At 40.6% G+C, this 11,689-nt stretch overlaps 1 protein-coding gene across 5 annotated transcripts; it reads right to left on the bottom strand.

The window, feature by feature from the left end:
• Nucleotides 1-887: 887 nt before the first annotated feature.
• On the bottom strand, nucleotides 888-11,265 carry LOC125510814 (triphosphate tunnel metalloenzyme 3-like). 5 transcript variants are annotated; one of them, XM_048676082.1, is made up of 11 exons: nucleotides 10,631-11,265; nucleotides 9,842-9,895; nucleotides 9,714-9,740; nucleotides 9,122-9,224; nucleotides 8,817-8,961; nucleotides 8,370-8,495; nucleotides 7,875-7,968; nucleotides 7,680-7,791; nucleotides 7,429-7,492; nucleotides 5,520-6,541; nucleotides 888-5,198 (listed from the first exon to the last, which is right to left on the bottom strand). In XM_048676082.1, the coding sequence occupies exon 1, from the start codon at nucleotides 11,247-11,249 to the stop codon at nucleotides 10,635-10,637; it is 615 nt and encodes a 204-aa protein (XP_048532039.1). In that variant the 5' UTR covers nucleotides 11,250-11,265; the 3' UTR covers nucleotides 888-5,198; nucleotides 5,520-6,541; nucleotides 7,429-7,492; nucleotides 7,680-7,791; nucleotides 7,875-7,968; nucleotides 8,370-8,495; nucleotides 8,817-8,961; nucleotides 9,122-9,224; nucleotides 9,714-9,740; nucleotides 9,842-9,895; nucleotides 10,631-10,634. The 5 variants fall into 5 exon arrangements, 4 of the variants coding, with proteins under 4 accessions (XP_048532039.1, XP_048532037.1, XP_048532035.1 ...); XM_048676080.1 differs by having other exon boundaries at nucleotides 5,520-6,535; XM_048676078.1 differs by adding an exon at nucleotides 8,688-8,816 and having other exon boundaries at nucleotides 889-5,198; nucleotides 5,520-7,492; nucleotides 8,913-8,961.
• Nucleotides 11,266-11,689: the final 424 nt, after the last annotated feature.

The following is an 11,689-nucleotide window of genomic DNA, read 5'->3' as shown; positions in this document are numbered from 1 at the left end:
AGGATCCCAGTGCCAGAAAAAGGCATAAGCTCTAGAGCAGCTGACGCCGATTGATCCACTCTTTTGGTATATATGCCTTGTCCTTATCTTTGGTGTCTTTTCACTCGCGTTGTGCGTGTGCTGTTCTTATTTTGATTTCGGCTTTTCATGTCTCAGGTCCATGATGGTTGGCTATGGACGTATGATGATACCTGGATTTGCTGATATCCGTGGTGCTTCATTACGTGCTCAACATGAAGCCCCTTCATCGTACGGACCTGTCTACATGAAGACCTGTCACTTAGTATACAATCTGCTGCTTTATTTCCTTTAGGGGGTATGTGCCGCAGGTACTTTTAAATTTGAACAAAACCTACCTTATTATTACCTGTTTGCTTGAATGTGTGTCGCCGACAATGTAGTGGAGTATGAGCAGACGCAAACTTGTGGTGCTTATGGCTGTTGTTGGCAAATGACTTAAATATGTCTATGTGTGCCTGTTGTCCATTTCTTTAATTACGTCTGGGATGATCGTATATATATATTTTTTGTATCGCTTTTGTTACAATTGGCAGTGCTCATGCTTTAATTCATCCTTATACATGTATGGTTGATACTGCTTGTTGCGTGTGGAAATTTTGAGATCTTATTCATTTGGACGCCCGGTGTGTCCCTTTTGTTAGCACGCGTGGATGGCATCGTTTTGTTCCCTGTGTCTGATTGATTTCCTCACAATAACTAAATGAGTAGGGTCATTGTTTTTTGCAATATTGCTCTTTGTAAGATTGTTGTTTTGCTCCTTTTTTATGGATTTGTGTTTGTGGTTTTTTTATACTTGAAATGTTTTGGTGGTTGTATATAGATATACCCGGCAGCTTGCTGCCTGGGCTGCCGGGGTGCGGCAAGCCGCATTTTCTATCTAGTCCCTAAAGTAGTGCTCCATATTCTTATCCCATGTGACTGCCTACTCGGGCGCATTAGGGACCGTGACTCGGGAACCCTTAGACACACAGGGCCAAAAGAATCCAATCTATAGACACACGAACAATGATTGGATCCACGAAGATTCAACAAGTAATGTTGCGAGCCACGATTTTGAAACATCTGTCTCAGCTCTCCATTTTGAAATCTAATTTTTTTTCTAGATTAAAGAAAAACATGGAATACAATAAACATCCATTATCTGTTTTTCAGATTACCACTCTGATGATCTAGCCAGTTTACCATGTAGCAGGGTACCTCAACGAGCTTTCTTCAAATGGCAAGGTTTTAGCCACAAATAATACATGACTGGCTAGTAATTAAAACGACTAGTACAATGCCCGTGCGTTGCCACGGGCCTTTAATTTTTTTTCATGTTGGTGTATAAAACTTGATGATATTTTTGCGCCTTTCAATGACATCGCATGGGGACCCTTGTCGATGTTTTTAAACATCGACATAATCCATCTTTATCTCTCTCATCCCCTACAATAATAAACATATATGTAGAAATATACCTTTTGTGTTATCATGTGCAAAATATATACAAAAAATAACAATTATTTGTATGCACCTCTTCTGATTGTGTAAAACTCGACGAGGTCTCAGTCCAATCCATCAAAGCATCATCCGAAGCCATCAGTTTTAAACTCTGACCCGAAAAAGTAAAGATATATTCATCAGTTAGCTGCTAGATAACAGCATGTGACATTTTTAGTCGAAGTGAGTGGCATCGTGCCTTCTATTAGAGTGGGTCACATCCAATTTCGATATGGCTCACCTTTAAATCACTTGTTGGTAATTATTCCATAGAAATGACTTATTAGGATACATGATATTATTCACTATATAAAAATGTGTGACATTTCTTTCAAAGCAAACAGTGGCTTTTCCCTTAAAAAAGCAATCAACAACTCCTTTTCTTCTTATCTAAAAAAGGCAATTCACTCTCTCAGCCCACAACACATTGCTCACACTCATATCTCATTCCCCCAACCTACTCACCCCGCGCCGTCGCCATCTCTCCCCACCATGGAAAATTATATCCAAATAAATGCCAGCTCTATCAAAAAAATGAAAAAAATAATATCTAAAGATACTTTAACATTGTTATCTATCTTGGTACTGCTGCTCATCTCACTTGAAAAGAATATTTACAGATGATAATACTTTTACTCTTATATCTTCTAAGCAACCTGATGAACATTGCAGTCAATGATAAGTCCTTGGTGCTCAAATGGTGAAGCTTCTACTTCACTCCTTGCTTTCTTTAAGAATTGGCACATATTACAATCAAGGACTCCTAATCTCTTGGGCATATATCACATCAAACGATAGGGCATTCTACACAATTGTTTCCCTCCCACTGAACCTGGAGTTATTAGCCCTACACAATGGAGTTATTCATGTTGATCTTAACCTTGATGGTATACCTGGTGGATCTACCATTGAATATATCAGACTACATATGAGGATATATGTGCCTGAATGTGATAGGGACCTGCATCCTTGATCCCAGGCTTATTAATCTTGGTGGACTCGATGAGGTCAATGTTGGCAATACTGCCATCACGAAGCCACATTTTATAATGGAAGCAACATGGTGAGACTCAAATATTGTATTAGGATTTGCGAGCAGCATGTTGAACCCCAAACTGGAGTCATTCTTGTCCTTGAGGCTGAGGTACAGCTTGGTAGCAGTCTCTTCAAAGCAGAAGTGGCGGAACTTGATCTTGTCTTCGCCGGTCTTTTATTGGATCAGCATGCTACCACACTTGTCAGAACGACCCTCTATGAAAAAATATATTTTAAGAGACATTGGAACAATGCTTTGACAGTACAGGGTTTGTTAGCATGCACTAATCCACTAATCTTTGAAATGAATAAATGTTAGTAATTATATCAAAACCAGAAGATGAACAACACTACTGCTCTCTCCACGACATAAACCGATGAATTCTAGACTCTAACACTCCTGAATATGTATGAATAATACAACCAGGCTCAGCTATTTTGCATAAACCATGAAAATCTATAGGAACTTCAATGTGTTCAATTGAAAAAATAGCGCATGACTATAGAAAGAACAGTAGGCTTGATAATAACTAATCCATGAACAGAACTTGTTTAACACATGACTAATCCATGACTATAAAAAGTTCATTATACTCGGTCACTCGTCTGTTGCGTGCCATGATTTTTCCGTCTTTATTGACCATCATTACTTTGATCCATCTAACTTGTTTAGCATGTAGCATGTATTCCCATATTGTGTGGATCAATCATTGAAACCTCTATATCGATCATTTACTTGCTTGTGTGGTCTGGGATGCCTTGTGTCCTGTCTATTTGTAATATGATTTTGCTGGCAGGATTTGCTTGTCTTTCTGGAAGGACTGGTTTATCGAGCGATTCTGATCAAGGTGGCCCTTGTCAGATATTCACGTCCATAGCGATGAATGACTCAATCACTTGGCGCTCCTGTCTAGAAAAAAATCATTATAAAGTTGGCCCTAGGCGTTTCTAGTGATTATACAAGAAGAATCGATATAAAGTCTTATAGTCTTCCTGTAGTTGTCATTCTCACGTTTGAAATTTTCAATCTTCTTCCGGACTTAGTCTGGTTCACTTAACAATGTACGCGAGGTTGTGCTTCAGGGATGGACATTCCTTATGTGAAATCAAATATGGGATACATAGTAACATCAACATGTCAGGCAAAGAGTCACATCGAAGAAAAAATACAAGAAAACTATGAACATGTTTGTTTCTGTTGAAGACAATCAACAATAGATCATCATTTTTTGTTTATCTTTTTTATTTTATTTTAACAACAGATCATCATTGTTCCATAGGCTAGTCACTTAATTGGTCTCATTGAAATCATTTTTACAACACCCTAAAGGTAAAACAGAACTTGCCATGGTTTTCCGTTGAGCTAAAGAATAAAATAAACCACATGCAAAGTAGATTGATACTGTTGAGTCCAAGAAGATCCATCAGAAACAGCTGATTTAGTGGCCCAAGCTTCTATAGTATATGGTGCAGTATTGCTGATGAATGTAGCAGAAATGCTTTCCTCCAATTTAGCCATTTTTAAATCAAAAACAACAATATTTTCACTGCATTTCACCACATTCAGTTATATTAAAATTTCAGGAATACAAAGTAATAATTTGACAATGGTGCTAAATAAATAAATTATTTCACTCGTAGAGTGCTAGTTCTGGTATCCTAGCAAAGTAAGCTAAATCAATGTGTCATAGCTAAGAAAGCATACTCAAAACCTCTCTCGATTTTTTTTGTTACACCATTACCATACACATGTTTCCAGACTTGATTTTGCTGTTAGGAGCCAGCAACAGCAGCCAGAAGCATTGGCATTATTGATGATATAACTGAACCTTTATGTAGCTAGTGTTTCAGAGATTTATATTCGACACAACAACTTGTTGAATACTACTTTGAACTTAAAAGGTGAGGGAGAAATCAAAACTTGAGTCACACAGTCACATCAATGATACGATGAGAATGAAAGAATCAATGGAAAAGTACCGCTTAATATTTCACAGTTTCATCATGGTCATCAACACCGCTAAGTTGGAATTCGAGAGTTTTAGGAAATGTGACTGTGATTCAGTAGATTTCCCTTCTGCCATAAATAATGATGTATGGATAGCTGCAACTTTTCTTCATAATATCCCAACGCACAGACACATGTAGGACAACAAAATGACAGCAATCATGGGAAAACACACCATTACCAAAATCAAAGGTATAACATAATATATTGTCAGCATGATAAAAATGAGATCATGTTAATTTCCCTATAAAACTGAGATCAAAGGTATGCATTTCACAGGAATTTGACAACCACGATCATATGTTCTAAATGGCGCTTCAAGGATTAAAAAAACAGATTGCCCTTCAAAAATAAAGAAATATTCAAGGAAGACAACTAATGGTTGAATCCTGAAAGTCTAAAATCTCTAGATCACATATCTAGCATTTGATACTTACATCCCTAGTAAAATATAATTTTAAAATTTCCTAGAATACGAAAAGAGCCCTATATAGCTACAAGAGATATGTATGAGGTGACAAGCTCTTACACATGTATGTATGAGGTGGTCAAGAGTGAATCCCGTTTCTGATCTCTTTCTTTCATCCATCGTTCTCTGTCTCGCTTGATCCAGTCATGTTCCAGCACTCCTCACAAAAGTATCACTTCCAGACTCCTAGTATGGGCCGAAAGGAGGAGTTTTATTTTTTCTGATTATACATGCAACAGGGAATAGTAAAAAAACAATAACAAATAAATGATCATGTGGTGAACCGGCTTCTTCTCCACTGCATTTGCTGATGACATAGGAAGTCACTGCAATATGGTATTATGAAATTATTTTTCATGAAAAAATGATGATACACTTTCATCTAACCAACTTGAATACTCACTTTCCTCAAGAAAACAATCTGAATAGTCTTGTGCATGGCATGATCCAGATTCAGACGACACACTTTCTTATATGCTATCTATTAATGAACGAACGGGTACTTACATGTATATGAGGCCAGAACCGGGCGTCGCGGACAGGGTATCTGTCTTCCACATCACAGCATGGAGGAGCTCCTCCTCGGCTGCTCACTGAAGGACGACAACGATTTATCCATTTCCCATCTCTATTATGGAAATGCATTCTAGAAACAATAAAAGAAACAATAAAAATACAGAGAGTTATACTAAAGAAGAAAAATCCTTGCATGCCAATCGTATGAAATAGCTAATGCAATTATCCCATATATAAATGCATCCCTAACACCTGCAACCGCTCCAGAAAATATTCCACATAAAAAAGCACCGATCATAGATTTATGAGATAAAAGTAATAGAGTCAAGTTAGACTACCCAAAACGATGCATGTGGTTCTACTTGTCACTTTTGACCTTAAGTGGTTTCCGTGGACATATAGTATGATGAATTTACTACATAGTGACCTTAAATAGTTTCAGTACACATATAGAAGGATAGAAATTCTACATGTACTGGGAACTACCACCAAAGCCATGTTCTATTGGATCCAGCTTGAACAAAAAAATTATATTGATTCATCAATCATAGACATAAATTTTGTCTCAAAGGAGGACTACGTACAACTTCCAAAATTTTATGTGTGCCAGCCAGTGGTTTCAGGCTGACATTCAGATAGACGATGCAGCTTGGAAGTAATTCTAAATGACAGTCATTTTCCATATTATATCTGCAGGTGCATGCTAGTGCAAAGTACTGCTACATCACGAAGTTGTTGTAAGGTACAGTAGAAATAAATAAAAATTCAGTGCAAGCATGGTTGCAAATTATTTGGCAAGAGCGTAGCATGTAGGCCACTTACCAGGTCCGGTACCCATACTCCCCTAGTAATTAGCAATGGTGAAAAGTCTAAACCAATCGGATGGCACAATCAATAGAAGCAAAAAAAAAAAAAATCCTTGGGCGCCTCTCCACGATCCGTTGCCCGGTCCACCTCGGAGTTTGGCCTGCTCCGAGCCCCGTTTGTGTTCAGCAACGGCGGCGGCCCTGCAACTGCAATCATTTATCCTAGTCTCCACAGTAGAACAATGGATGATCACAACTTCAAATCCTAGTATATACTGAATTAGTAAGGACCAGTGGGATAGCAAAAATTCAGAAAATTTCATTCCAAAATAGAAACCTCTAATTAATCAGACAATAAACTTGCCATTTGATCTGATGATGAAAGGCACAAATGAATGGTTGTCGTGCATGCACATAAAAAATCCACACGAGAGTATGCAATCATCAATTCAATTTTTACAGCCTGGGAGTTAACACTGATAGGCCTTGCCTTGGATCAGGTCAAAACGAATGACCACAAGATTTTATAAGTACAGACTACAGACCAAAAATTCCTCTTAAACACTTTTTACTAACTTCTGTATTGTTTTGTTCAGTACTTCAGTTCTTCAGTTTAGCATTCTAAACAAGCCAATGATGTTGAAAACAAGGTATGCTATTACAGATAGTTTTAAGGCTTGGCAACCAATGAATTTAGTAGCACACAATTAAACAACATCAGGTGACAAATTCAGCTTCCATGCTGATCCTAAATATTGCAACAAAATGTTTGACAGAATATGCAGGTCAGTTTGGCACTATAAGTTCCCAATCATTAGCTCGCCTCAGGGGTAAAACAAGCTACCATATAGTAAAGTACCAAATCACATGAGCAGTGTTGTAATCAGTCATGTAGATATTATAGAACATCACTGATTTTAACCAGTTCTGTAGTAGCTGTATAACTTTAGTGATTTTGGAAGCTTTGTAAGACTAATTCCCAAATTCCATCTGGTAGTAATTAAAATAATTCCATACAATGAAAATACTCGTGTATATTTCCATCATGAACTCAATATACGTGTGATCGATAAGTAAATCAATATGGTGCATACTCTAAAATCTCAGAGATCTTTGATGTCGTATAAGTTATTAGTCTTCTGCTTGTTTCGGAAATCCCTACATAAAAAGGGAGTACATTTCAAACTTCAGAACATGATGGTGCAAACGGTGAACTGAATAAAGCTATAATGGGCAGGTATACTACATGGAGCATAAATCTGCAACATGAATTTTGTAGTTATAGTATTATTACTTTCTTCGAAAATGAAAATATGTTTGCAGCATGGGTGTGAAGCATGCATACCCGTGCACAATCAAGGATTGAAGTCCAAATCTCAGCATGTTCCACGTCACCAGAACATCATCGTATTCCCAAGTAACCAAAAATATTGTTACTCCTGGTTGCCGTGAAATTTCTGCAACAAAGAGGGGACAATTCAGTACAAAGAGAGATAACAGAGAGAAGGGAGACGTAGTGTTGTTGTCGTTGTGCCCTCACCTCCCGGCCCTGCAACTTGAAACCACCGGCGCCTCTGCACTGCAACCCCGTATGCACATCGTCCCTCTCCCTCGCCCGACACAAGACACACAAGCTAGCACCGGCCAAAAATCAATCAATCAATCAATCAATCAGTCAGGGGAAGCTTGTTGATTGACATCCAAAAATTCAATGAGTTAGAGAGCAGAATGAACTCATTAACAGCACACATAAACAACCAACCATCCCCTGGTTCAAACTGGTACTGGTACATATTTACAGATTCGACGGTTCGGTTTAGGCACCAGAAAGCAGAAAGCAGAGATATAAGATGACAGATACAGAGAACCAGAAAGCAGGATGAAGACACCGAGAACAACGTTCAGATTGCAATTCATGTATACCAAGCTATGCTATGCATTTTGGCATAAGTTGTGGAATCACGCACATATTTTCTTTCAAATAAAAGTAGTACTCAAAGTCTGAATTCAGTTTCAGAGAACAAAGCATGCATACTGAAGTTCGATGACAGGTCGACGGAGGTTGTCCCTGCAGGACACCTTGTCGGACAGCGCTGAACTTGTTGCCGGTGATGCTAGGCACTGGGGGTACGGCATGAACAGCAGCATCGGCGGGAACAGCCTGACGAAGCATTGTTAAAAGCATTCATACAGAATATAATCTTCTAGATGATAACGATAAAAAATACAAATGCAATAATCCACCAAATGTAGGAAAGCATTGTTACAGAATATATATTCTAATCCGTGATAAATAGAGATCTGAAACCATTGATCGCATGCAAGAAAACAAGAGGAGGAGGTGCACAACTACATGTAGGGCGTGTAGACGCCGCTGAACTCATGAGTCGTGGGCTCCTGTTGCTTCCGTCGATCTCGTCATCCCCAAAGTCAAGTATACTGCCATAACATCAATCATATATGTGTTGGCATTTTACTGTACCTGTTATGACAGGGATGGCCTTGCTTTCAATAGAGCATGTTCAAAGTATGAGAGTTCAATCAAACTCGACGAACTCATTGATGGTGTCCAATTTACCAGGAATTGGGTTCTCTCATCCAAAGCTGCCACAACTACTTAGTTTTACCTAAACAAGGAAGGCATGGTCAAACAATTTAATTCCACGCGTTGCACATTCATAAATCACATGACAGATGTACCACGCATTCATAATTGTACAAAGTAACTACCAAGTGTTCCCGAAAGAATAAATCCACACACGCAATCAGCTAAACATAAAAAATTACCTCAAAAAAATAGGATGTATGGTGAGTTAGTGCTTGCACGGGTTCATATTTTCCTTACTTCTGATTCACTCTCCCCAATATACTTGTTCAATTGATCAGGCCCCTAAAGTTCCAGGAAAGGAAACATTGTACAGTTTATACAGAACACAAATTAGGTAGAAAGAATATGGCAATCTCAAAATAAATTGTCATTAGTGTTTTCCCACATCCTGGAGATCAAAGCAGAAAAAGACCAGCTCGCATGACTGGCGCCAAAAAGGGAAGATGAAACCATAATTACGTATTTAAAGCGGTAACATGAAACTCTAAAACTTATAAAATGCAAATAAAAACCGCAGATCTTGGTGAACTACCTTCGATATGAATTCAGAGGTGGCTTACGGTTTTAATCTACCAATCACTATGATGATCAGATGACACATAGTTAACTGCAATACCACACGCCCTCCCCTGTTCATCGCTTAGGGCAGCAATGTGGTCACTGGCTAAAGATTAAAAAAAATCAGGCGCCTGGTTTGAACAATAACACACGCCCTCCCCTGTTCCCAAAAAATACCATCAACATGGCCACTGGCTAAAGTTTCAGGAGTACCCATTCTTGGAGTCGCCCACTCGAGTCCTAAATGTTTTAGCAAAGTATAAAGTACAAAGGTTAATCATATGTCGCTGCATGTTTCAGCAATTATATGGTAAGGAATCAAGCTATGAACTCAGGCATACCTTGGTATCTTGGTCTTCTAGTTCATCAAAGATCAGGTTCAGCCTTTTAGGTACCTAATAAGAAATAAGAACAGATCTGTCAGGTGGCAACTTAGATACCAACGATGACCGTGTATGCCTGAGACCAAGAAGCAGCTCATCAGGAAGGTGGGTTAAGACAAGAAGCAGCTCATCAGGGAGGTGGTGAATCTAAGGATGCCCATCTGCACCGGAGAGCAGAACAAGATGTGGTGTGGTGAGACTGCAATAACAGGCCCATTGCCCATAACCGTGTGGCGGACATACGAAATTCAGTTTGTTCCTAGCTACTCCCTCTGTTCCTAAATATAAGCCCTTTTAGATATTCTAATGTGGACTACATACAAAGCAAAATGAGTGAAACTACACTCTAAAATACGTCTATATACATCTGAATGTAGTCCGTATTGAAATCTCTAAAAAAGGTTTATATTTAGAAACAAAGGGAGTAGATTGTCTGTCCTGTATATAAATGAACCAGACATACCAGCCCCGGCTTCTTCCCAGAGGTTGTCGGATCATGCTCCAGGACAAGTTTTTTTACGAGGATTGAAATGCAAACCCTTGTGTTGCTATGCTGCCACCCAAGATAGTATTCTTGGATGAAAGTTATCAAATACCAGAATGTAACAGAACTAAACATTACATTTGTGAGATTTGAAATCACTCGCCACAAAGCCTATTGTCGCAAGAAAGTGCTAATGAAACACAAGTTTTATAGCAACCACGGTTTAATCATCATTTGGGACACGGTAAAGACCAACCACAAACCTAGTCACGGAAGCAGCTTCCCGGCCATGAAGCACGCGAACTTATTGCTCCGGGAGTACTCATACGGCACCCCAGGCACGGTGAGCAGCCGCTCCAGGACCTCCTTGGCCTGGTCGGGCTCCGCGGTGTCGCACTCCATCTCATAGTTTGTGCCGAAATCGAAGTGTGTCTCGTCGAGCTCTAGCATGAGCCCCTGCCCCTCGCACTCCTCGAGCTCATACACACCGCGGGTGTTCCGAAAGCCGCCGAGGCAGACGAACGGCGCTTTGTCCCTGCCGAGGCCGTACTCGTCGGAGACGAGCCGGATGATGGGGGAGTCGACCGCGTCGAGACGGGCGGGGTTGTCGACGCAGGTGAGGACGAGGGCGGGGTCGAGGGGCTCCACGACCTCCTCAACGCGGCTGACGCCGGCGTCGATGCGCGGGCGGCGCTTGAGCGTGAGGACGGCGCGGGAGGGGTCGCGGTCGTCGGTGCCGTAGAGGCGGACCCGCTGGGCGGGGGTGGCGGCGGCGAGGGGCCGCGCGGGGGCGTCGGTGCGAAGCAGGCGGGGCGCGAGGAAGGAGGAGAGGCGCCGGTGTGCGGCCGCGTCGGGGAGCCGGAGCTTGATCTCGACCTCCATGGGGTTGGGGTTGCGGCTAGGGCTGGGGGCGGGAGCTGGAAGGGGCGGGCGGCGGCGTCTACTCTTGGAGTTCTAGGGATCGAGAGGAGCGGACGAAAAAAACCCCGAAAAAAAACCTACGAAAAAAAACCAGTGGATGGTGGAACGAAAAAATACCGGACGAAAATGGTGGGACGAAAATAAAACCCGGAACGCGATCTACCAACTGAGACATTAGAAGTAGAGATTAGGAGTAGAGATCAATGGAAAGCTTCGTAACATTGTACTCTCGTGAAGATCCAGAATGTCCTATTTCCCTTCGAATTCTTTCACCCGTGTCTCCAACGCTGCTCTCGATGTCTTCTGTTCCCACTAGTTCTAACATTCTGTTGTTTCTTCTCTCATTCTCTACTCAATATGTATATGTGACCATCACCCATTTGATTTTCGAAGCTAGTGCT

Source organism: Triticum urartu, chromosome 5 (genome assembly GCF_003073215.2).
Source record: "Triticum urartu cultivar G1812 chromosome 5, Tu2.1, whole genome shotgun sequence".
NCBI classification, from domain to species: Eukaryota; Viridiplantae; Streptophyta; class Magnoliopsida; order Poales; family Poaceae; genus Triticum; species Triticum urartu.
Note: the sequence above shows the minus strand (reverse complement) of the source record. Positions and strands in the feature narration are given on the sequence as shown.

Bases quoted from the DNA above. Each gene is read 5' to 3' on its own strand.
- LOC125510814 (XM_048676082.1), bottom strand. From the start codon at position 11,249: ATGGAGGTCGAGATCAAGCTCCGGCTCCCCGACGCGGCCGCACACCGG.